Source organism: Nyctibius grandis, chromosome 26 (assembly GCF_013368605.1).
Source record: "Nyctibius grandis isolate bNycGra1 chromosome 26, bNycGra1.pri, whole genome shotgun sequence".
Classification (NCBI taxonomy): Eukaryota; Metazoa; Chordata; class Aves; order Nyctibiiformes; family Nyctibiidae; genus Nyctibius; species Nyctibius grandis.
In genome coordinates, this window is record NC_090683.1 from 6,317,186 (window position 1) to 6,341,771 (window position 24,586).

The window sequence follows — 24,586 nt, forward strand, 5'->3', positions numbered from 1 at the left end:
CCAGGTTGTGTGTGTGTGTGCACAGATGCACAGGCGTACACAGGTGCCCGCACACGTGTGAGCGCAGGCGTGCATGCAGGCACACGTGTGCACATGCAGACACGGGCAGGCGTGTACGCAGGTACCTGTGGGTGGATACACGCACACAGGTGTGCCCAGGTGTGCCCGCAGACACGCGTGTGCACGCACACGTGCCGGCAGCCCCGGGGCTGGGCCCCCCCCGCCGTGCGGTACCAGCAGCTACAACCCCCCCCCCCGGGGCTGCCTCCCGCCATCGCCATGGCAACGGGAGGATGGGGAGCGTGCGGGGGGGCCGCATGGCCCGGGGGGGGGGGGGGCGAGCACCCCCCAGCACCCCCCACCCACGGGCACCGGAGCCCCGCGTGGCTCAGGGGCGGGGTGAACCCCTCGGGGTGCGGGGGTGCCCGGAGGTGCTGCCGTGGGGTGGGGGGCACCCGCTGCCCCCCCCCCCCCCAGCTCTCCCGGCTCTGCTCGGGGGGGCTCCGAGGCCCCTTAATTCCCCGGTTAATCATTCATGGGGCCGGGGCGCTGCAAATCCCCCCGCGCCGGGGCCGGGATTAGGCGGGCGAGCGGCTGCCCAGGCGGCGGGGGGCCCCGGTGGCGGGGGGGGGGGGGCTCGGCAGCGGGGGGGCCCGGCCCCTATTCATGAGGGAGGGATTTCCTGTGCCGGGGGGGTCCCGCTGCCCGCAGCTGGCGGGGAGAACCGGAGACCGGGACCCGAGGAGCCCCCCCGGGACAACACACCCCCCCCCCCCCATGGCAAAGCACCCCCACAGGGGGCCCTGGCCGGGGGGGGGCTGTGGGGTGCGCTAAGGGGGTCGCAGCCCCCCGGCCCCAGGCGGGGGCGGCCGGCGCGGAGGGAAGGCGTCGAGGCCCCGGGCTTGGCAGGGCGCCCCGGCCCAGCTGCCTCCAGCCCCGGGGCCGGGGGGGCCGGAAGGGGCCGGGGCCGTTCCCAGCGCCGGGGGCGGGCGGGGGCCGGCGCGGGGGGCTCCCCCTGCCCGCTGGGGAACCGGGGCAGCCGGCACCCCCGGGGCCGCTCCCTGCCGGGGGGGCACACGGCCGGTTCCCACCCGGTGGTCGGTGGGGTGTGAAGGGTTTGATTCCCGGGGGGGCTCCCAGGGGGAAAGCGAGGGGGGGGGACACACAGCCCGGGATGGGGGACACCCCTCGGGGCCACCCGGACCCCCGGCGGGCGCTGCGCTACGGGGGGCTCCAGAGCCGGGGATGCGGGTGCCCGGGCTGTGCCCAGCGTCACCCCTTCCCGGGGGGCCCGGGGGGGGCACGGCTCGGCCCTGCCGCGGGCTCGGGCTATATATAGCGGCTCGGCGCCGCGGAGCAGCGGGATGAATGTTAATGAGCTTGTTCCGGCCGGGGGGAGCTCCGCGGCCCCCGGTCCCCCCGGCTCGGGGGGTGCCGCAGGGCCTGGGGTCCCCACCCTGGCCGGGGGCGGGGGCAGAGCGGCCTGGGGGTGGCACTGGGGGCAACTCGCAGGCTCATGGCAGGGGACAAGGGGTGGGGGACGGGTGGCAGAGGCGCCCGTCCCCGCGGCGGGGGTTTTGCAGGCGAACCCCCAGCCCTGCCTCAGTTTCCCCGCTTGGGACGGAGGGTGGCGGCGGGCGGGGGGATCTGGGGACACGGGGCCGGGGGCAGGCGGGCTCAGCCCCGGCCTTATCGCGGGCAGACGGCGGTGCGGGGGGGGGGCGGCCGCCGCCGCGCCGTGTTTGCCGAGGATAAAGTGTACGGTACAGGCGGGGGCCGGGCCGGGGGTGCCCCGCGCTGCCCCTGCCCCTGCCACGCTGGCGGCCCGGCCACCGCCGGCCGTGGGGATGGGGGGACCCGGGGTGCCGCGGGGACCAGGGGGGCCACGGGGACCGCAGGGCTGTGCGGACCAGGGGCAGCAACAGGGACCGTGGGGACCAGGGGGCCGCGGGCGCGAGGAGGCTGCGGGGGGGCAGCCCAGGCTGTGACAGCACCGTCGTGCCACGGGGACCCCCATCCCCTGGGTACCCCCGTCCCCTGGGTAGCGCTGTCCCCGTCCCCTGGGTACCACCGTGCCATTGGCACCGCCGTCCCCTGGGTAGCACTGTCCCCTTGCTGTCCCCATCCCCTGGGCACTGCCCTGAGAGCCGCTGTCCCCCGAGGACCCCCCTCCCCTGGGTGCTGGCGTGCTCGGGTGTCCCCATCCCCTGGGTACCCCCCTCCCCTGCAAACCCTTGTCCCCTGGGGACCCCCACCCTCCTCGTCCCCTTGTCCCCTGGGTACCCTCGTCCCCTCGGTGCCACAGCGCTGGCTGTGCAGCCCAGGGCGGGACGGGCCACGGGGCTGGGGAGGGGGGGCCAGGCCGAGCCCCCCGGGGGTCCCAGGGCCGAGCTGCGGGGCTCGGGGCGGGGAGGGGGGCACGGCAGCGGCCCTTTAAGCCCGGGCATGACGGGAGGTGTAGTCCGGGGGGGCGCGGGCGCTGCTGGGAAGGCGGTGGGGTGGGACGGGCGGGTCGGGGTGCTGTGGGGGGGACCCCAGCGCCCTCCCCAGCGACCCCCGTGCACGGCCCCACGGCGGGGCCCGGCCCCGGCCCCACAGCGGATGCCTGTCCCCCAGCCCCCCCGCCCCACACCCCCGGGGGGCGCAGGGGCAGGGCCCCCCCGCCGTGCGGGCGCTGGGCACCCCGGGGTGCGGAGCTGGCCCCCGCCCCGTGGGCACCGTCCCCAGCTCCCCACGAGCACCATCTCCACCCCACCCCGGGCACCGTCCCCGGGCACCGTGGGCACCGTCTCCAGCTCCCCTGAGTGCTGTCCCCAACCTCTGTGGGCACCGTTCCCTGTCACCCTTGGCACTGTCACGGCATCCCCGTGGGCACTGTCCACACCCTGTGTTGGGCACCGTCCCCGGGCCTCTGTGGGCACCGTCTCCATCTCCACTTCGGTCCTGTCCCCAACCCTGTGGGCAGTGTCCCCAGTCCCCATTGTCACTGTCACCACATCCCCGTGGGCACCATCGCCAGCCCCTGTGGGCACAATCTCCACCCCACCATGGGCACTGTCCCTGGGGCCCTGCAGGCACTGTCCCCAGCTCCCCTGGGCATTGTCCCAAACCCTTGTGGGCACCAGTCCCTGTTGTCACTGCCATGGCATCCCTGTGGGCACCTTCCCCAGTCCCCATTGCCACTGCCATGGCGTCCCTGTGGGCACGGTCCCCGGTCCCCATTGCCACTGCCATGGCATCCCTGTGGGCACCGTCCCCAGCTACCCGTGGGCACCACCTCTACCCTGCCACGGGCACTGTCCCCAGGCCTCTGTGGGCACCGTCCCCAGCTCCCCTTGGGTACCCACCCCAACCTGGTGGGCACTGTCCCCGCTGTCGCTGTCACAGTATCCCTGCGAGCACCGTCCCCAGCTCCCCACAGGCACCGTGCCGTGCCCCCCACGCGCCCCATCTCCGCCCGCCCACGGGCACCGTTGCCATCCCCGCCGTCCCCGTCTCCCTAGCCCCCGTCCCCCTTCCCGGGGCCGCCCTCTCTCCCCGTCCCCGCCGCTCCCCCGTGGGTCCCCACGCGGGGCTCCGCGGGGCGGGCGCGGCGGGTGCAGGGAGCGGCTGCGGCCGGCGGAGGGGGCTGCGGCCGCGGCGGAGCGGGCGGGCGGCGGGGCCGGGGGAGGAGCCAGGCGCCGTCGGCCGCCGCCGCCGCTGCGCCCCGCTCCGCTCCGCTCCGCGCCCGCCGCCCGCCCCGCGCCCGCCGCCGCCGCCGCCGCCGCCCAGGTACGGCCCGAGCGGGCCCCGCCGCCGCCCCCCGCCCGGCCCCGCCGCAGCCCGGTTGTTTACCGTCGGCCGCGGCCCCCCCCGGCTGAGCCCGGGCGCAGTTCGGTGCGTGCAATGCGGGGGGGGGCGGTGGTGGTGGTGGGTGTCGGGGCGGGGGGGGGGACCGGGAGCGGCGGGGAGCGGGGGGTCCCCGGCCCGAGCGCGCACCGGGAGGAGAACCCCGGGTCAGTGTTTTTTCTTGAAAAAAATCCGGGCGTTTGGCGGGGGGGCCCGGGGGGGGCCGCGTCCCCCGGTGGGGCCGGGGGGGCGTCCGCGCCCCCCCCCCCCCCTCCCCGCTGCTGCAGCGCGGGGCTGCCCGCGGGGCACGGCCGCTGCCCACCGCCCGCCGCGGCCGGGGGGGCCCGGGGGGGGGGGACCGTGCACGGCGGGCAGCCCCCCCCTCGCCTGCAGCGCCGTGGCCCCCCGGCCCCGCGGCGGCTGCGTGGCCGTGGCGTGGCGGCGTGGCGGGGGCCCGTGGGCCCGGGCCGTGGCGCGGCGGCGTGGCTCTGCGGTGACGGGTGCGGGGCCGAGCGCGGCGGGGCCGTGCCGTGGGCAGGTCGCGGGGCCGGGCCGTGGGCAGGCCGTGGCCGTGTCGCGGGGGGGGGGGGGGGGCACCGTGGCCCGGCCGGGCCGTGACGGCGCCGCGGGGGGCCCGGGGGGGGCCGTGGCCGTGCCCCGTGGCCGTCCCCGCCCGCTCCCGCTCCTGGCAGCGGCGGCAGGAATGCCTGCGATTTTTTTAAATTTTTTTTTATTATTTTTTTCTGCGCCGAGAGCAGAGCGCGGGGGGGGGGGCGGGGGGGGGCGGTTCGGCCGCTCCCGGTTGGGGCGGGGGCAGCGGGGGGCGTCCCCGGCGCGGGGGGGGCTCCGGCCCCGCACCCCCGGGCTGCCCCCGCCGAGCGGGGCGCGGGGCGTGGCGGGGGCTCCCCTCCCCACGGTCCCGCGGAGGGGGGGACGCGGCAGTCCCCCGCGTCCCCCCACCCCAACCCCGGGGGGGCCGGATCGTGCCCGGGTTGCGGCGGTCCCGGTGCCGTCGGCGGGGCGCGGGCTGCGGTCCCGGCCGGGCTCCGGTGCGTCGCCCCGTGCGAAGTGGGGAAACTGAGGCAGGGCAGGCGGGCGCCGCGGCCAAGGTCACCCCGGGACCGGCCGGCTTTGCCCGGGCCTCCGGCTCGCCCTCCCCGTCGGCCCGGCCGGGGCCCCGCGCCGACCTTCAGCCGCGGCGGCCGCCGTGACCCCCGGGCTGACACCGCCGGCACCGGCCGCGGCGGGGGCCGGGGCTGCGCCTCACCCCGCCTGACCCCCGCCGGCACCGGGGACCCCCGGGGCTCCGGCGGGGCGGGGGGGGGGGGGGCGGCGCCGCCGTGGGGCGCGGGAAGGCCCCGGTGGAACCGGTTTGGGGGGGCTCCCCCGCCCGGGGGTCTTGGCGCAGGGTGGGGGCGCGGCGCATCCCCCCCCCAGCCCGGCGCTGCCGTGCGGCTGCGTGTGCCCCCCCCGCACTGCACGCACCCGCCGGTGCAGCCCCGCACCCCCGGGCCAGCAGCGGGGGGGTGGCTGGGCGGGGGTCCCCGCATGACACACACCCCCCCCCCCCGCCGCGGCCGTGACCTTCGCGGGGCCGTGGCGTGGCAGCCCCGCGGGGGGGGGCGGCACGGAGGGGGGAGCGCCGAGGGCCGCCCGCCCCCCCGGGTCCCGCACCCCCCATCCCCATCTCCTCCCGGGGGTCGGCGGCTCCAGGAAGCGGGGCCCCCCCCGCCGCTCCCCGCCCCGCCACGCACCGTCCCGGGGCACCGAGCGCGGCTGCCGGTAAAGCCCGGAGCAGCCGCGGAGCCGCCCTGGGGGTCCCAGCCCGCACCCCCCTCCCCCCGGACCCCTCCAGCCGGTGCGGCGCGGGGCGGGGCCGGGCGCCCGGAGCCCCTTCCAGGCCGGGGGGGGGGGGGGCAGGAGGAGGAGGAGGAGGAGGGGGGATGCGGTGAAGACGAAGGCGGGCGCGGGCAGGACGCCCGGGGCCCCGCTCAGGCTGGATGGGGCCGGGGGGCGCAGCGGGGGCCGGGCCCCCCCGGGGCGGTGTGGCACGGAGGTGGCCCCAGCGCTGCGGACCCTCGGCCTGACCCGTCCGGACAGGGTCGAGTGGCCGTGGGGACACTGTGGGGACCGTCCCCCACGTCCCCTTCCCGGGTGGGGCGGGCACCCCCGGACAGGCTCGGTGCCGGTTCCCGCGCCCCACCGGCGGTGCCGACCCCGGGCACCTCGTGGCGAGGTGGCGGCTGCGTCCCCAGTGCGAGTGGGGCCCCCGGGGAGGGAACCCAAGAGCCCCCGCCCCGTCCCGGTGCACGCAAACCCGAGCCCCCGATTTAGAAACGTCCCCGTCCCCGTGCCAAGCTCCGAGCGCTGAGAATAGCTCCGCGGCGTCCCGGCACAGCCTTCCTGGGGACGGGGGCACGCCGCGGGGCTGGGGACCTGCAGCCACCCCGGCGAGCTGAGACCGTGGGCACTCAGCACACGCCAGGTGCCCGCGGGTGCCCGTTGGGTGTCCTTTGTGGCCAGGAGGAGCAGGGATCCAGCTGCGTCCTGCTGCGCTGGCACGAGGGACGTGGTGGTGGGCAAAGTGGCACCGTGGCTCTTCCTCTGCCGAGGAGCTGGTGGCCCCGGTGGGGAGGGGAAACTGAGGCACAGACGCGAGCGGCCAGGCAGGGCAGGGGGAGCGGAGCTGGGGCTCCGCGGGAAGGAGCGGCCGGCGTGGCCTCGGTTGGACTTGATGGCACCAGGAGTGCCCTGGGGTTGGTGGTGGCTGTGGGGCCGGGCGGAGGTCAGGGTCACGGCGCAGGTCCCCGCCGCGGCGAGGCAGGACCCGTCGGAGGTGCGAGGCCGCGGCAGCCTGTGGGTGCCCGGTCAGCGCCGGGGCAGGTCACTGTCCCCACGGCCGCCCGCCCTCGCTTGGGTGGTGGCTTCCCTTGAGCCACTGAGCCACAGGGTGAGCGTGGCCCCGGTGCCCGTGTGCCCTGGCCGCCGCAGACCCGGGCTCAGCCAACCCGTGCCACAGCATGGCCCGGACCCCGCGTGCACGGGGAGGGGGCACCACACGGTTCCCCCGTGGCACAGGGTGGGCTGCCCTGATGTCAGGCCCATGGCATCCCCCGCGCTGGGGCTGCCCAGCTGCTGCACATGCCTGGGATTCCCGCAGCCTCCCGGCACGCCGGCCCCGCCGCGCGCTGCCACGCATGCCCCACGGCACCGGGCACCCCATGGCACCGGGCATAGGGTGCCATGCACTGGCCGAGGTGTGGGATGAGCACAGGGCACCGGACAAGGACACGCGTGTGGCACCAGCCGCAGCCACACACATGGGCACCAGCGTGTGCCGGGTGCTGCCAGCCGTGCCACGGCAGGTGCCCCTGCGCCTGGCCGCGCTCCCACGGCACGGTCCTGCCAGCTGGCGCAGCCGGGGCTCCTCTGGCTGGGGCAGAGCGGTGCTGCCCCGGTGCCCGCCGTGCCGCTGCCCGCAGCCGCCGGCACAACCGGGCATCGCGCGCTGGTGGCTGTGGGGCTGGCGGGTCCATGGCGCCCTGCCCCCAGCCCGCGCTAATCGCGCTAATTGGCACCCTGGCTAAAGCGCTTAGGCCCTCACCTCCCTGACCCAGATGGCAGCTGGGTGGGGGGAGGCGGCGCCCGGGACCCCCGGAGCCCATCTGTCCCGGGGGGCAGGGATGCCGACGGGTGTCCCCGTGGGGCGTCCCCGGTACCCGGCACCTGCGTCCAGCTGCACGGGGGCAGCCGGTGCCTTCGCGGAGGGGTGTCCCCGGGGCTGCGGTGCCCATCCCGGGGTGCCCCTGGGGAGCAGGGTGCTGGGTGCCCCCCGCGGGGCGACGTGGCTCCCGCCGCCGGCCCAGCCCTGGACTTTGCCCCCAGGTTGTTTTCCGTCGCCTGCAACCACCCGACTCAGCAGAAACGCGCCCCTGGGCGTGGGGCTGGGCTGGGGGGGGCACGGGGTGGGGGCCCCCGCCGGCTGCCACCCCGCTCCCACCCAGCCCCACCGGGTAGGGATGCGCGGGTTGGGGTGCCATCGGGCACGGGGAGCAGCACAGGGGGCTGAGACCCGACTGCGCTCATCACATGTGTCCCGGAGCAGCAGGAGGAGGAGGAGGAGGAGGAGGGCGGCCGCCTCCCGTGTCTGTCTGTCTGTCTGGGCCGCCCCAGCGCGCCCGGGATTCCTCGAGTGACGGTTCCTGGAGCGGCACCGCGGGCTTGGCCGGGTGCTGGGTGCCGGGGGTGTTGGTGGGGCCTCCGGGGGTGCCCGGTGTTAGCCCTGAGCCCCTCTGGCTCGGCCAGGCCGCCCCCACGGGGGGAAACTGAGGCAGGGGCGGCCGAGCCCACCCCACACTGCGGAGTGCCCCGTGCCCCGGCCTGCGCCGGCTTCGCTGCGGCCCCACACATGCACCGAGCGGGTCGGGGCTCTGCTGGCGCGCGGGGTCCCGGGGGGCGGCGGGGGGGCCGGTGCCCGCGCGCAGCCCTGGCCCCCTGCCAGTGCCTATACTTGGAAGTCTCCGCGCGCCGCTCCCATATGGAACAAACATTTGCTGCAGCCCCCGGCCGCGGCCCTATAGGTGCTGCCGGCCCCAAAGCCCGGCCTGGAGCTGCGGCGAGGAGCCCCCCCGAGGTGGGGAGGGCACCCAGGGGTGGGGGGTGCCCCCACGGTGCCTCGGTCTCCCTGCAGAGGCAGGGGGAGGTGATGCCCCCCCCCAGGGGGGGACCCCTCGTGCGACCCCCCCGTGCGTCGCACACTCGCGTTCACCCCGGGGGTGCCGCCGCGCACCCATGGGTGCAGCATCCCTCGCCCCCATCCCGGGCAGCCCCAGATGGAGGGTGGGGGGGGCTGGGGGCGCCCCGCGGTGTGGGGGGGCCGGGGCGGGGGGGGCCGAGCCCCGGCCGCTGCGTTTTAAATCCGCCGGAGGAATTTCTGCGGCGGCCAAGACAAACGTGACCTACTTTCTGCCTGTCCCCGCACGGAGCCGAGGAGCCCGAGGGCCGGGCGCGGGGCCCAGCGCAGCCCCACGGCCCCCCCCCGGCACGGGCTGGGCCCCCGCACCCCACACCCCCCCTGAGCCGAGGCGGGGGGTTCCCACTTGCGACCCCCCCCATCCTGCTGGGGTGCTGCGGGTGTGCAGGGCACCCCCGGGGGGGTGGGTGAGGGGGGCTGCCGCGGTCGTGCCTCAGTTTCCCCATCACGGGGGTTTGGGGGGTTGGGGGGTGCCCCCAGTGCTGCCCACGCCCCCGCCCCACCGCGCCGTGTCTTTGCCGCAGGAGAGCTCCCGGAGGAGGGATCGCCCGGCCCCCCCGGCGCCCCCCACCCCGTAAGTCTCCCCCCGCCCTCCCAGCACAGGGGGGGGCCACGCGTGGGGCGAATGCATCCCCACCCCCCCCGGGCTGCCCCCACTGCTTGGGGGGCCCCCCCCAGCCCTGCCCCACGGCTGGGTGCAGCACCCGCTGCCACCCCCCCCGCGTGTGCTTCCCCGCACGCTCCCACCCAGCCCCGCACACCCACGTGCACGCTCTCACACGCTTGTACACGCTCTCGCCCACCCGTGCACACTCTTGCACGCTTGTGCACGCTCTCACGCGCTTGTGCACGCTCTCACACAGCCCTGCACACCCATGTGTACTCTCGCACGCTTGTGCACGCTCTCACACGCTTGTGCACGCTCTCACGCAGCCCTGCACGCCCCTGTGCACTCTCACACACCCATGCATGCTCTTGCACACCCGTGTGTGCCTGTGCATGCTCTCGCCCACCCATGCACACTCATGCACGCCTGTGCACGCTCTCACACACCCATGCATACTCTTGCATGCTTGTGCACGCTCTCACACGCTTGTGCACACTCACACAGCCCTGCACACCCATGTACACTCTCGCACACCCGTGCACGCCCGTGCACGCTCTCACACACCCACGCACGCTCTCGCACACCCGTGCACGCTCTCGCCCAGCCCCGCCTGCCGTTGCACGCTCCCTGCGAGCCCTCGCTCGCTCCACGTGCCCTTGCACGTCCCTCACGCTCTCGCCCAGCCCCGCACGCCCCTGCACACCCCACACGCTCTCGCCCAGCCCCGCGCCATGGCACCCCTCACCCCCACCATGGCCGGGGGTCCCGGCTCAGCCGCGGTTTCCCCCGGCAGGGTCCGGCCCGGGATGCTGCGCAGAGCTGAGCACTGAGGCGGGCGCCATGGGGCGCGCGTCGTAGCCCCCCGCCGTGTCCCCCCGCGCGTGGCACCGGTGGCGGAGCCCGCTGGGTCGGTGCTGAGCGCTCCTTGATGGAATTGCGGTGAATGGAACAGAAGCCCAGCACCCTGGACCCGCTGTCGGAGCCAGAGGACACCCGGTGAGCCCCCGCCCGGCGCCCGCGCTGGCACTGCCACCACCGCCCCCTCTGCCCCCGCAGCACCGTGCCATGGGTGTCCCCGTGCATCCCTGCGTGATCATGTGTGTCCCCGTGACCCATGTGTCCCCGTGCCCCGTGTGTCCCCATGTATCTCTGTGTGATCATGTATGTCCCTGTGCCCCGTGTGTCCCCGTGCATCCCTACGTGGCCGTGTACGTGCCCGGTGTGTCCCCATGCCCTGTGCATCCTAATGCCTCCTGTGTCCCCAAGTGTCCCTGTGCCCCGCGTGTCCCCACGCACCCCTGCGTGCTCGGGTACGTGCCCGTGCCCGCTGTGTCCCCCCGTCCCAGGTGTCCCCATGCCCTCGTGTCTCTGTGCCTGCTGTGTCCCCATGCGTCCCCATGCCCCGGGTGTCCCCCACTGGTGTCCCCACGGGGTGGGCTCTCCCAGACACCCTCTTCCCCAGCCGGGGCCTCTCGGACCGCCCCGTCCCGGGGCTATTTCGGGAGCCGGCCCCGGGGTCACCTTGGGCTGGAACCCCGGGACCCCCCGCCCGCAGGTGCCCATCCCCGTGGCGTCGGGCCGCGGCCGAGCCGTGCCAGGCGGCCCCTCCAATGGGCGGGCGAGGCGCGGACCCCCGCCGCCAGCCATTGGCTGAGCCCCTCTGATGTCACTTCCCCGCTGAGCCAAAAGGACATTTTGTCTTTGACTGTAAATGAGCCCCTCCCCCACCGCCCCTCCCCCACCCCTTCCCTGCCCCTCCCCCACCCAACACCCTTTCCCCTCCCCCCCCGCCCCAGCTCAGCCCCCCCGGGCGGTGCCGTATCCCGGGTTGGGGTCCCCAGGGTCCCCCCCCCTCACCCTGCACCCATGGGTCCATGACCCCAGTGCTGGATGGCATCGCCCCTGCCCGGCCCCCCGGGACCCCCGGGCGAGGGGTGCCCACCTCCCAGCAGGGTGCGGGGGTGGGCCGTGGGGGGGCCATGGGGGGGCTGTGGGCACCGTCCCAGCCTGGGTCCCCCCCGCAGGTGGCTGGATGGCAAGCGCAAAAGAAAGAGCAGCCAATGTTTGGTGAAGAGCAGCATGTCAGGTACGGGCTCCCCCCGGGGTCCCCTGGGCACCCCACGGCCCTGCCGGGCACCCCGGGGTCCCCTGGGCACCCCGCGTCCTCCCCGGGTCCCGCAGGCACCGCGTGTCCTGCCTGCACCCCCCGGGCACCCCACGTCCATGCTGAGATCCGGGGGGCTCCTGGGAACCCCACGTCCCTGCTGGGTCACCCAGGGTCCTGTGGTCACCCCACGTCCCTGCTGGGCACCCCGTGGTCACCCCATGTCCTTGCCAGGGGCACCCCAAGGTCCAACGGGCACCCCATATTTCTGCTGGGCACCCTATGTCCTCACCGGGTCCCGCAGGCACCACGTGTCCTGCCTGCCTCCCATGGGCACCCCACGTCCCTGCTGGGTCCCCCAGGATCCCATGGACACCCCATGTCCCCACTGGGTCCCCCAGGGTCACCCATGCACCCAATGTCCCTTGCCAGGCACCCCAGGGACCCCCGTGCACCCGATGTCCCTTGCCAGGCACCCCGGGGTGCTCTGGACACCCCATTCTCCTGGCACCCCCTGGCACCACACATCCCCGTTGGGTCCCGCAGGGTCCCCAGCACCCCACATCCCCATCGGGACCCCGAGCGCCCCGTGTCCCCGTGGGGTGCCCGTCGCCCTCCGCGCCCCGTGGCCGTGGGTCGGGCTGGGGCGGGTGCTATCGGGGCTGGCAGCACCCTGGGGTGGGAGATAAGGGGGGCCCGGCCGGGCGCTGCCCCCCAGCCCTGCCCCATTCCCCGGCGGGGAGCGGCCGGCGCCGGCGGGATCCTGCGGGGCGGGAGGAGGGCGGCGGGGGGGGGACCCATCCCTCCCGCACCCCTCCCTGCCCCGGGGGGGGGGGTGGACCCGGGGCCCCCCCCGCATCCAGCACCCACTGGGCGCCCGGGTGGGCTCTTGGGGGGGGGCACAGGGGTCCCGGGGTGGTGGGTGTGCATCGTGGGCGCTCCGTGCCTCAGTTTCCCTGTGAGGACAGTGATGGCCCCCGGGCTGCCAGGCTGGGGGACCCCGGACGCTAGCGGGGACAGTGGGCCATTGTGTGCCGGGGGGGACGGGGACCCCCCCCCGCAGCCGGCTGGGGAGCGGCATAATGGGAGCTTTATTGGTGCGGGGGGCTCGGGCAGCCCCCCAGCCCTTAACCCTTCCCGTGCCAGGGCTGCCCGCAGCGGGGCGGGGGGGCTGCTGCAGGGGGAAACTGAGGCACGGGAGGGGCGGGGTGTCTGTGTGGCTGGGACCCCCCGGGGGGCGCTGGGACCCCCCCGGAGCGCGGGGCCCCTGACGGTGGCACCCCGCAGGGTACATCCCTAGTTACCTGGACAAGGATGAACAGTGCGTGGTGTGCGGGGACAAAGCCACCGGCTACCACTACCGCTGCATCACCTGCGAGGGCTGCAAGGTGAGGGGGCCAGGGGGGGCTGGGGGGGTCACCGGGGCTCGCCGGGGTCACCGGGGCTCACCGCGTGCCCCCCTCCCCAGGGCTTTTTCCGCCGGACCATCCAGAAGAACCTGCACCCCACCTACTCCTGCAAGTATGATGGCTGCTGCGTCATCGACAAGATCACCCGCAACCAGTGCCAGCTCTGCCGCTTCAAGAAGTGCATCTCGGTTGGCATGGCCATGGACCGTGAGTGCGGGGGGGCACGGAGTGGGGGGGGCACCCGCTGGGGGCCTGGCACAGCTGGTGGTGCCGTGGGGTGGGTCGGGGTGCCCCGGTGCTGCTGCGGGAGCAGGGTGGGGGGTGGGTGCCGTGGCGTGGGTCGGGGTGCCAGGTGGGGGGTGCCAGCTGATGGGGGGGTGGTCCTGGCAGTGGTGCTGGACGACTCGAAGCGGGTAGCGAAGCGGAAGCTGATCGAGGAGAACCGGGAGCGGCGGCGGAAGGAGGAGATGATCAAGTCGCTGCAGCATCGCCCCAACCCCAGCGCCGAGGAGTGGGAGCTGATCCACGTGGTGACCGAGGCCCATCGCAGCACCAACGCCCAGGGCAGCCACTGGAAGCAGAAGCGGAAATTCCTGGTGAGGGCACGGGGCGGGGGGGGACCTGCCACCACCTCAGACCCCCACCCCGGACCCCCACCCCAGACCCCCACCCCGGACCCCCACCCCGGACCCCCACCCCGGCCGGGGCAGCTGAGCACCCGCACGCTCGGTGCACGCATGGGCAGCGCTCAGGGGTTGGAGCTGGGGTTTGGGATGTCACCCGGTGTCCTTGAGCCTGTCCCCCCCCCCCAGAAGGGTTAAGGGGTGAGCGGTGACCGAAGGGGACAGCTGTGCCCTGCGGGGTGGCCCTGGCCCTGTCCTCTGGCACGCAGCTCCCTCTCCTGGCTGCTGCCCCACGCCGAGCCCTGCCTCGGTTGGGGGGTCCCTGGGGGGGGACACACGGTCACACCGCACCCCCCAACCCCGCGGTCTGTCCCCGCAGCCTGAGGACATCGGCCAGTCGCCCATGGCCTCCATGCCCGACGGGGACAAAGTCGACCTGGAGGCGTTCAGCGAGTTTACAAAAATCATCACCCCGGCCATCACCCGCGTGGTCGACTTTGCCAAAAAACTGCCCATGTTTTCGGAGGTAAGGGGGGGCACTGGGTGGGCACCCCGATGCCAGAGCCCCCAGCATCTTTGGGGTGCACTGGGTGGGCACCCCGATGCCAGAGCCCCCAGCATCCTGGGGGTGCATTAGGTGGGCACCCCGATGCCAGACCCCCAGCATCTTTGGGGTGCACTGGGTGGGCACCCCGATGCCAGACCCCCAGCATCTTTGGGGAGCACTGAGTGGGCACCCCGATGCCAGACCCCCAGTATCTTTGGGGTGCACTGGGTGGGTACCCTGATGCCAGAGCCCCCAGCATCTTTGGGGTGCACTGGGTGGGCACCCCGATGCCAGAGCCCCAGTATCTTTGGGGTGCACTGGGTGGGCACCCCGATGCCAGAGCCCCCAGCATCCTGGGGGTGCATTAGGTGGGCACCCCGATGCCAGACCCCCAGCATCTTTGGGGTGCATTAGGTGGGCACCCCGATGCCAGAGCCCCCAGCATCTTTGGGGTGCACTGGGTGGGCACCCCGATGCCCAAGCCTGCAGCACAAGGGGGGAGCTGGGGGGTGGATGGCAGGGCTGGCACCGCAGTGACCCCCCCCGGTGATGCCGTGTGCCCCCCCAGCTGCCTTGCGAAGACCAGATCATCCTGCTCAAGGGCTGCTGCATGGAGATCATGTCGCTGCGGGCGGCCGTGCGCTACGACCCCGAGAGCGAGACGCTGACGCTCAGCGGGGAGATGGCCGTCAAGCGGGAGCAGCTCAAGAACGGCGGCCTCGGCGTCGTCTCCGATGCCATCTTCGACCTGGGCAAGTCCCTCTCTGCCTTCAACCTGGACGACACCGAGGTGGCCCTGCTCCAGGCCGTGCTGCTCATGTCCTCAGGTAGCCACAGCCTCCGCCCCCGGGGCTGCTGGGGGGAGCGGGGTGGGCACCCCAGGGCCCAGGGAGCCATAAGGGTGTGTGGGGTGGGCACGCTGGTGCCCAGAGCCCCCAGCACCTTTGGGGTGCATTAGGTGGCACCCCGATGCCAGAGCCCCCAGCACCTTTGGGGTGCATTAGGTGGCACCCCGATGCCAGAGCCCCCAGCACCTTTGGGGTGCATTAGGTGGCACCCCGATGCCAGAGCCCCCAGCACCTTTGGGGTGCATTAGGTGGCACCCCGATGCCAGAGCCCCGAGCATCTTTGGGGTGCATTAGGTGGCACCCCGATGCCAGAGCCCCCAGCACCTTTGGGGTGCATTAGGTGGCACCCCGATGCCAGAGCCCCGAGCATCTTTGGGGTGCATTAGGTGGCACCCCGATGCCAGAGCCCCCAGCACCTTTGGAGTGCATTAGATGGCACCCCGATGCCAGAGCCCCCAGCACCTTTGCGGTGCATTAGGTGGACACTCTGGGGAAACTGCCCCCCTGGCTTTGGGGGGGATCTGGGGTGGGCATCCCAGTGCCCCGGGTACATAGGGATGAGCACCCTGATGCTGTGAGCCCTTGGAGGTGGGCACGGCTCGGAGCTCCCAGGGTGGGCACTGGGATGCCCGCTGCCCTGGGAGGTGGGGTGTATGGGGTGGGCACCGTAATGCCCAGTGCCCTGGGAGTATGGGGTGCGTGGGGTGAGCACCCACCCTAATCCCTAGTGCTGCAGCCTTGGGGTGCAAGGGGTGGGCACCCTAATCCCCAGTGTTACAGTAGCTTGGGGTCCTATGGGGTGGGCACCCTAATCCCCAGTGCCCAGGAGCATGGGGTGGGCACCCTAATGCCTAGTGTTACAGTACCCTGGGGTCCTGCGGGGTGGGCACCCTAATGCTCAGTGCCCAAGAGCACAGAGTGGGCACCCTAAGCCCCAGTGCCCAGGAGCGTGGGGTGGGCACCCTAATCCCCAGTGTTACAGTAGCGTGGGGTCCTGTGGGGTGGGCACCCAAATCCCCAGTGCCCAGGAGCACGGGGTGGGCACTCTAATCCCCAGTACCCAGGAGCACGGGGTGCATGGGGTGAGCACCTCGATGTCCTGGGGAGCCGCCAGCCTTCCCGGGGGGTCTGTGACACCCGGGGCGAGGGGCAGCTGGGGGCATGCAACCGGTTACCCCCCTCCCCACCCCGTGACACCCCCCTCTCCCGTACCCGCAGACCGGACGGGGCTGATCTGCGTGGAGAAGATCGAGAAGTGCCAGGAGACGTACCTGCTGGCCTTCGAGCACTACATCAACTACCGCAAACACAACATTCCCCACTTCTGGCCCAAGCTGCTGATGAAGGTGACGGATCTGCGCATGATCGGCGCCTGCCACGCCAGCCGCTTCCTGCACATGAAGGTGGAGTGTCCCACCGAGCTCTTCCCCCCCCTCTTCCTCGAGGTCTTCGAGGACCAGGAGGTGTAGAGCTGCCACCCCCCCTGTGCCCCCTCCTCTCCATTCTGCCCCCCCCTTAATTTTTCTTATCCCCACCCCGCTGCCCCCCGCCCAGGGGCAAGGGTGGGGGGGTGCTGTGCCCAGGGTGGGGGTGCTGCGCCCAGGGTGTGGGGGTGCTGTGCCCAGGGTGGGGGTCCCGCCGTGCCCCCCCGCCGCCACCCCCCTGCCCCCAGCACGCCCCAGGACTTGACGAATTTTGTTTGTTTGCACAGGGAAGGGCCCCCCCGACGGTCGAGCGTCCCCTTTATTGTCCTTCTCTTCTTAGATTATTATTTTTAAGCATTTATTTCCCTCCCTGAGAGGCTAAAATATTAAACTAACTGCACTTTGGAAGGAGAGAGGAGGAGGAGGAGGAGGAGGAGGAGGAGGAAGAGCAGAGGAGAGGAGGGGGCTCTGGGCTGCCCAGGGAGCGGCTGCCCCGGCCGGGGGGGCCGCGGCCACATGCACTTTGGGCCGGGCAGCAGCGCGGGGGCTTGGGGGGGGGGGGCCAGGACCCCCCCTCCATAACGGGGTGGGGGGCACGGGGGGGGGCACAGGAGCGGGGAGGGGGACGCCAGCCCATGGGGGCGCAGGGCTGGTGGCCCCCCACCCTCGTCCTGCTGGCCTCTGGGTCTGCCCCGGCTGGGGTGGCCCCCCCCCACCCCCAGTGCACTCCCCCCCCCCCCCCAAATTCGGGGCCAGATTCGGGGCTTTGGGTTTTTCTCTGTCTTTTATTTTTTGGGGCTGAGAGGAGACGATTTTGTGCCAAGCGCCGGCGGAGGGTGGGCGCTGCAGGACGGGGGGGGCCCTTCAGCCGCCCCCCCCACACCCCCACCTTGTCCGTTGTCCTTTTTTCGTTGGTGTTTTCCCCCCCCCCCTCCCCGTCCTCGTGGGTTTCTTTGTCGTGTCCGAAGTTGCAATGGTCCCGGAGGCGCCGGCGGGGCGGGGGGGCAGCGGGTGCCCCCCCCGGGCCCCCGCACGGACCCCACTGCACTACTGCCCCGGCCCCCCGGCAGCGGCACTTCGGGGGGGGCTGCACCCCCCAACGCCCGCCCTGCTCCCGGGGGGGGGGGGTCCAGGGGGGCCCGGCTGGCGGGCGCAGGGCTGAGCGGGGGCACCCGGGGATGGTTTTATCACCTTTTCCCCCCCCCCCAAGTTTGGGTTTGTGAATTTTTTCTTACCTCAGGCGGAGGCCGAGGGGGGGGCGCGGGCCGGGGGGCGGCCGGCGAGGCAGGCGGCCCGCCGGGGCCCACCTAAGCTAATATATATATATATATATAAATATATATAAAATATATAATTTTTGTAATTAAAAAAAAAAATCTTTTTACGGGTCGTTTAAAAGCAGAAATCCCACCAGGAGACACGTTCCCCCCCCCCACCCCAGGCACCACGGGGGGGGGGCCGGGCTGGGCCCCCCCCCAGCGCCGTGAGGGTCGTGTCTGGGGGTCCCGCCGGACCCCCTGCAGCCGGGACGGGGGGTGCAGTGGGGCCGTGGCACCCATGGGTGCCCTCAGGCGCGGGGGGGTCGCGGTGCCCTCCCCCTCGCAGCAGGGCTGGCTTTGCACTTGGCTGGTGCAAAAATGTCTTAAAACTCTCACCCAGGTGCCCGGCACGGGGGGGGGGGGTCCTGGCGTGACCCCCGCTGGCACCGGCAGCGGGTTGTGCAATAGGAGCCGGTGCCAGGAGACACGAACGCCCGCGCTGGGGGGGCGCAGGGTGGGGGGATTGGCCCCCCGGGCAGCACCGGTGCCCGCGGTCACGCTCAGCCCTGCCCTGCGCCAGCAGCGACACGTGCCTTGGGGCTGGGGGGGGGGCTGTGGACCCCTGGCACGGCAACCGGGCACTGTGGCGTGCCAGTGCAGTGGCCACGCGTGCTGGTGCAGTGGCCACACTGTGACCTGTAGTGGCCACGCGTGCCGGTGCGATGCCAGCACAGTGACCATGCCACGCTGGTGCCATGCTGGTGGCGTGGCCACGCTGTGGCCATTCAATGCCCATGTGATGGTCATGCCGTGCCGTGCAGTGCCCATGCAGTGGCCAGGCTGTGCCCTGCAGTGGCCAGGCTGTGCCCTGCAGTGGCCAAGTTGTGCCCTGCAGTGGCCACGCACGCCGGTGCGATGCTGGTGCGATGCCACCACAGTGACCATGCCACGCTGGTGCCATGCCAGTGGCGTGGCCACGCCACGGCCGCGCGATACCCGTGTGCCCACGCGATGCCCCCCCGTGCCACCCACCCGCACCCCAGCGTGGCCGCGCAGAGCTGCCGCAGGACGTGTCTTAAGCAACAACCGTGACCCCCCCCCCGCAGCCGGGTGTGGACCCCCCCCCCCCCGGGTGGCAGCACGGTGCCCTGGGGTGGCTCGTCCCGGGGGGGCACAGCCCAGCCCCCCGCCCCGCCGCCAGCACCCCCGCACTCCCCCGCGCCCCCCGGGCCGCTCCCCCTCGTCTCCGTCTCGCGTCGCCATCGCACGTCCAGCGCCGGCCCCAGCTTTGCCCAGGGGGGGCAGGACCGGTGCCCCCCGCCCCCGCCATCCCCATCCCCCCGTCCCCCCGTCCCCCTGTCCCCCCCCCTCACCCCCCCCCCGCCCCCCCAAGCACATACCTCATGGCTCCCGGAGCTGCCCCTGCTTGGGGCGGCGTCCAGCCCGGCTCGGCACGGCTCGGCGCTGCCCGGCGCGGGGTCCCCTACTATGCATGTGCCGAGGCGGCGGCGGGGGGGGGGGGGCCGCGGCCGGCGTCGCTGAATGTAGGGCGCGGGACGGGGCGGGGGGGCCGCCGAGCTCCGTGACAATCACAGTCTGTGACGTGCGATTTTAAACCCTTTTGTGTTTTGGTCAGGATTTTAAAGAAAGATATTTTTATGGTAATTGTTGCTGGTCTATTTTACTATATATTTATGTAATAAATATATGATGAAAAAAAAAAAAACAACCAACAAAAAAAAACCCCACCCAACCCACCCAGCTCGGCTGGATCCGGCCTCTGCTCCCCGCTGCCGGAGTGGGGGGGCGGCCAGGGCAGGGGGACCCCCCCCAGGCGCTGCCAGCGGAGCCGTGGGGCTGGCACCCACCTCGGGGTGGGGGGTCCTGGCATCTCGGGGGTGCAGCCCCCCAGGGAGTCCAGCAGGCGCCGCGGGGTTCGTGCTGCCCCTCGGGGCGGGGGGTTTGCGTGTGTCCCCCCCCCGCAGTGCTATGTACAGGGGTGGCGGGGGGTCCCCGGGGTCCGTCGGGGGGTCCCCGGCGGGGCCCTACTGGGCGTCGATGCGGAAGGAGAGGAGCTTCTCGGAGTGGAGGTTGTTGAGGGTGCGCAGGTCGGGCAGCTTGAGCAGCAGCTTGGTGAACCGCGACGTCTCGGCCGGGTGCGTCTTGAGCACGAGGGCGCGCAGGGCGCGGATCAGCGTCTCCTGCAGCTGCTCCACCGACGCCGTGTCCTCCATGCCCGAGCGGTCTGCGGGGACAGGGGGGGGGTCAGCGGGTGGGCAGCAACCCCCACCCATCATAGACCCCCTCCCCAGCATCACCCCGGCTCCCACCTGCCGAGACGAGGACGACGGCGGTGAAGAGCCCCAGCTCCTCGTCGGTGAGGTCGAGGGCGCTGAGCTTCTCGCTGAACTCGAACATGGAGCCGAGCAGGTCGCCCATGCCCATGCCCCACAGCTCCTCCAGGCTGTACTTGGTGCGGCTCATGAACGTCACCGTCTGCTCCTTCACGTCGAACAGCGAGGCGAAGCGCACCATCAGCACCTGCGGCACACGCGGCGTCACCGGGGGGGACGGGGACGGGCTGCGACGCTGGGGGCTGCTGGGCCGTGGGGCTCTGTGCCAGGCTGGGGGGCATCCTGCAATGCTGGGCTACCATGCAATGCCATGGGGCTCTGTGCCATGCCGTGGGCTACCATGCAATGCCATGGGGCACTGTGCCATGACGTGGGGCATCCTGCAACCCTGGGCTACCATGCAATGCCATGGGGCTCTGTGCCATGCTGTGGGCTACCATGCAATGCCATGGGGCTCTGTGCCAGGCTGTGGGGCACTGTGCCATGACATGGGGCATCCTGCAACCCTGGGCTACCATGCAATGCCATGGGGCTCTGTGCCAGGCTGTGAGGCTCTGTGCCATGCCGTGGGGCATCCTGCAACACTGGGCTACCATGCAATGCTGTGGGGCACCATGCAATGCCATGCTCCATGCTAGGGCTCCATGCCACGGGGCACCGTGCAATGCCATGGGGCTCCGTGCCAGGCTGTGGGGCACCGTGCAATGCCATGGGGCTCCGTGCCAGGCTGTGGGGCACTGTGCAATGCCACAGGACTTCCTGCTGTGCCATGGGGCACCATGCGATGCCATGGGGCACCATGCCCTCCGTTGAGCCCTTGCCATCCCGGGACGTACCTCGAAGGTGCCGGCCTTGAGCAGGGTGACCTGGTCGTGCTGGGAGAGGGCCTGGAAGCCGGGAATGTGCTTGGCGAACTCGACCACCTCGCGGACGGCGGGGGTGAAGCTGAGGGAGAAATCCTCCCAGATCTCCTGCACCGAGCGCCCGCTGCGGCCCGGCGGGTGGCTGTTCATGGGGCAGGCCTGCGGGCGACGGCACGGCTCAGCGGGGCTCCCCGGGCCCCACCGCCGCGGCGCGGGCCAGGCGATTAGTGCGATTAAAGCGGCTAAAAATACCCGAGGAGCGGGAGCCCCCGGGCGCTCACCGGCAGGACGTCCTTGGTGCCACGGGGCCAGGGGCAGCCCCGCGCGGGGGGCTCGGGGTAGGCGGGGGGGCAGAGCCGGGGCTCGGGGGGGCCAGGCGCCCAGGCGGGGGGCGCGTCCCAGCGCAGGCGGCCGCTCTCGCAGGCCGGGGGGGGCCCCAGCTTGTCGTGCGCGTAGACGAAGATCTCCTTGTGGGCCTTGGCCACCTGCGCGATGACGTCCTCGGTGGCCCCCCCGGGGCTGGGCGAGCGGGGGGGCGTCAGCTGCTGGGGGAACTGCGAGAAGCAGGCGGGGGGGGCGAGCGGCGGGGGGCCGGGGGGCAGCGGGCGGCCCCCACCCGGCGCCGCCGGACCCTCGCCGGGGCCGCCCATCGCCAGCGGCGCGCTGCCCACGCTGCTCATGGCGCTCTGCATCTCCGCCAGCATCCGCTGCTTCTCCCGCTTGGGGATGCGCCCGAAGCGCACGGCTGCGGGGGGGGGGGACACCGGTGTCAGCGGGGAGACCGGCACGGTGACCCCCCCCCCCAGCCCTGCGCCGTGGGGGACCAGGGGCTGCATCCCAACCCCCCGGCTTGGAGGGGACGTAGAGCCCCGAGCACGGGGGGACCCGTTGGAGGGGACGTACAGCCCCAGGCACGGGGGATCGCACCCCCGGAGGGGACGTGCAGCGCTGGCCATGGGGTCCCCGATTCGGGGGTCCCGGGGGGGGGGCCGGGCTCACCGTCGCGGGACATGCCGACCAGCAGGCACTTCTTGAAGCGGCACTGCTGGCAGCGGTTGCGGTTGATGCGGACGATGGAGCAGTTCTCGTTCTTGAGGCACTTCTTGTACTGGATGTTCTGCTGGATGCTGCGGCGGAAGAAGCCCTGCGGGGCGCAGGGGGGGTGGGTGTCACTCGGGGCCCCCCCCCTCCAGCACGGCGGGGGCTCCGCGCCACCCCGGCCCCGGCCCCGGTACCTTGCAGCCCTCGCAGGCGTGGACGCCGTAGTGGAAGCCGGAGGCGACGTCCCCGCAGACCTTGCAGAGCAGCACCATCCCGTTGAGCTCTGCGGAGGGACGGGGTGAGCGGGGTCCCGGGGTGCCCACCGCAGCGGGGGGGGGACACACCACCCGCCACCCCCCCCTTCCAGTCCGCCCCCACTCACTGGTGACGGTGCTGCTGGCTTTGGTGGGCGAGCTGCGGCGCCGCTCGTCCACGGGGACCTGCTGCACCCCGGGGAAGTTCACCGAGGAGCCGTACGATGAGGAGGAGGAGGATGAGGAGGAGGATGATGAAGGGGAACCGTCCTCACGAGGGGCCAGCGAGCCCCCGCCGTAGGTGCGGGAATCCTGGAGGGAGCCGGTGGGCGACGGGGGGAAGTAGGTGTGGAAGGGCTGGGAGCCGGACTGGGAGCTGCCGTTGGAGCTGTCGCTGCAGAGCGAGACGGGGCTGGTGCGGTTGGGCGAGGCGCCGCTGGAGCCCACGTAGCTGATCACGCCGCCTGCGGGCAGAGCACGGGGCCACACATGCACCGAGCTGCGCCGGGCTCAGCCGCCCCCGGCCGAGAGGGCACCCTGAGAGGGGTCCCCAGGGAAGCCCCCTGGATGCATCCCGGACCCGCGGGCATCCCGCTGCGCCGCAGCCACACGTGCGCCGCCCGCCCTGAGTCAGGCACCGCGCCTGCCAGCCACCACGGGCGCTGGCCCCACGTGGGACGGGGACAGCTGGGTCACCCGGGTGCGTGACGGCCAGGGACGCCGGCACAGTGACCCCGCAGCACCCGCGGGAGGAATGCGGGCCGGGAACCTGCCGGAGGCGTAACCGGGAGGTCACGGCAGTTACGGCGGTGCAGCCCCGGCTCCCAGCCCCACGGGTCCGGACAGAGCCCCACGGCGCAGCCCCCGCCATGGCGCTGGGGGGGGGGTCACAGCGCAGCCCCCTCGGTTGGGGGGACGCAGCAAAGGGCAGAGCTGGGGGAGCTCTGCATGGGGGCACCCCACAGAGGTGGGGGGCGCGTGCTCAGCCCCGGCGCCGTGCCCATGGCCAGCTCTGGCAGAGGTCACAGCCCCCCCCCACGTTCCCCCCCCTCCACCACACGCACACAGGGCAGGGGCGGCAGCATCGGGACACAGCTCCGGGCCAGGGCACGCAGAAGGTGACGCTGGGGACACACAGGATCGCCGGGGGCCATGTGTCTCCCAGCGCGCCGGAGCCAGGCTGTCACCACCAGTCACCCCCCCCCCGCCATCACCGACCCCCATCCAAAGGGGGTCACCGCATCGGGGACAGCGGGTCCCCAGACCACCCCCCCACTGCAGCGATCCCAAATACGGGGGGGGGATCCCCCGGTCCCCAACGCCCCCGGACCGGGGGATGCCCCCGAGGGGCTGCCCCAGGACGCGGGGGCCACTCCTGATCCCGCAGCACCGGGACCCCCCATGGGACCCCCCCCACAGCAGCCTCCCCGCAGCTCCCCCCCGCCAAGCTCAGGCGGCCTCACGTCGCCGCCCCACGTGCTCGAGCCGCACGTGGCCCCCCGCGGCCCCGCCCCTTCACGCTTTGCCCCGCCCCCTGACACCCTATTGGCCGCCTAGTTGCCACGGTGACAGCCCCCCCCCCCGTGTGGGAAAGGGCGAGTGGAACGCGGCGTCCCCGCTTCCGGGTGTGACGTCACAAAGGGGGGGGGCAGCGATGATGTCATGAGGCGACCAATGGGCGGGGGCGGGGCGGGGCTGCGGGGAAAACAAACTCCGCACGTGGCAGCGGCGGGGAGGGGGACACGTGCCGGGGGGGCACCGCCTCCGCCCCCCCCCCGCTGCTCCCGGTGCGCGTCCCCGCGCGGGGCGCCCCGGCACGCGCGTCCCCGCCTCCGCCGCTCACGGACCGCCCGGTCCCCGGTGCCGCGGACACCCCCGGGGCACCGATCCCGGTTCCTCACCGCTGCTGCCCCCGAGTCCAACGCTCCCCGGCGCTCAGGGCTTCCCCGGTCCCGGGCTCCATCCCTCCTGCCCCGGTGACCGGAGCGCCCCGGTGCCGGTGTTCAGGTCACCCCGGTGCCGGCGCGCATCGCCCCCTCCCTCCCTCCGTCCCGGGGTCGCCGCTGTCCGGTCCTTACCCCGCTCTGCAGGACCGCCAGGTCCCGGTAGGAAGGAGCCCCGTCCCGGGATGCGGTCCCGGTGCGCATCCTGCCCGGTGGGGTGTGCAGGAACCCCCCGCTCCCGGTGTGCGGACCCCTGCGACTCGCGGTCTCAGCGCGCAGCCCCTCGCCGCGGTCCCGGTGCACCGACCCCGACTCCGCTCCCGGTGCCGCTGCCCGCGCGGTCCCGGCGCGCACGCCCGCGGGCGGGGAGGGGGCTGCGGCGGGGCACTGACCTGTGCTACCGGCCTCGGGGGCGGCCATCCTGGGGGGGGCGGGGGGCCAGCAGCCGGTACCGCGCCAAAGGGGAGCCGCGCCGAGCCGTGCCGCGCCGCCGCCCGGTGAGAGCTGTTGTGCGCCCGCCGCCCGCCCCGCCGCCCTCCCGGCACCGGCCGCGGCTGCGCACTGGGCCGCACGCGGCGCCGCCGCCTCCCCCATGTGATTCCCGGGGAGAGCCTCGTGCCCCAGTGACACACTTTCCGCCGGCGGCCCCGGCCCCGCGCCGCCGCCGGGGAGCCCGGGCGCAACGGGGACCCCCGCCCCGGGGCCGCCTCCCGGCCCGCGGGGACCGGC

The 24,586-nt window shown here is 73.6% G+C and overlaps 2 protein-coding genes across 3 annotated transcripts; one reads left to right on the forward strand and one right to left on the reverse strand.

Moving 5' to 3' along the window:
* The first annotated feature begins 3,733 nt into the window (after positions 1-3,733).
* On the forward strand, positions 3,734-19,067 carry THRA (thyroid hormone receptor alpha). 2 transcript variants are annotated; one of them, XM_068418828.1, is made up of 10 exons: positions 3,734-3,771; positions 9,106-9,155; positions 9,982-10,184; positions 11,213-11,274; positions 12,580-12,680; positions 12,761-12,908; positions 13,092-13,297; positions 13,704-13,850; positions 14,440-14,698; positions 15,938-19,067. In XM_068418828.1, the coding sequence occupies exons 3-10, from the start codon at positions 10,132-10,134 to the stop codon at positions 16,186-16,188; spliced, it is 1,227 nt and encodes a 408-aa protein (XP_068274929.1). In that variant the 5' UTR covers positions 3,734-3,771; positions 9,106-9,155; positions 9,982-10,131; the 3' UTR covers positions 16,189-19,067. The 2 variants fall into 2 exon arrangements, with proteins under 2 accessions (XP_068274929.1, XP_068274930.1); XM_068418829.1 differs by lacking the exon at positions 3,734-3,771 and adding an exon at positions 3,833-3,876.
* An 88-nt stretch (positions 19,068-19,155) lies between these two features.
* On the reverse strand, positions 19,156-24,388 carry NR1D1 (nuclear receptor subfamily 1 group D member 1). The gene is made up of 8 exons (XM_068418826.1): positions 24,250-24,388; positions 22,043-22,378; positions 21,855-21,943; positions 21,619-21,763; positions 20,901-21,364; positions 20,593-20,778; positions 19,733-19,943; positions 19,156-19,647 (listed from the first exon to the last, which is right to left on the reverse strand). The coding sequence occupies exons 1-8, from the start codon at positions 24,275-24,277 to the stop codon at positions 19,448-19,450; spliced, it is 1,659 nt and encodes a 552-aa protein (XP_068274927.1). The 5' UTR covers positions 24,278-24,388; the 3' UTR covers positions 19,156-19,447.
* Between the last annotated feature and the right edge of the window lie 198 nt (positions 24,389-24,586).

What these genes read in the sequence shown, in the direction of transcription:
- THRA (XM_068418828.1), top strand. Translation starts at nt 10,132, where the DNA reads ATGGAACAGAAGCCCAGCACCCTGGACCCGCTGTCGGAGCCAGAGGAC. An exon ending in TCACCTGCGAGGGCTGCAAG is followed by an intron (nt 12,681 to 12,760) that starts GTGAGGGGGCCA and finishes CCCCCTCCCCAG; the next exon opens with GGCTTTTTCCGCCGGACCAT. An exon ending in CGTGCTGCTCATGTCCTCAG is followed by an intron (nt 14,699 to 15,937) that starts GTAGCCACAGCC and finishes CCGTACCCGCAG; the next exon opens with ACCGGACGGGGCTGATCTGC.
- NR1D1 (XM_068418826.1), bottom strand. Translation starts at nt 24,277, where the DNA reads ATGGCCGCCCCCGAGGCCGGTAGCACAG. An exon ending in CCCCGAGGCCGGTAGCACAG is followed by an intron (nt 22,379 to 24,249) that starts GTCAGTGCCCCG and finishes CTCTGCCCGCAG; the next exon opens with GCGGCGTGATCAGCTACGTG. An exon ending in GCACCAAGGACGTCCTGCCG is followed by an intron (nt 20,779 to 20,900) that starts GTGAGCGCCCGG and finishes CGTCGCCCGCAG; the next exon opens with GCCTGCCCCATGAACAGCCA.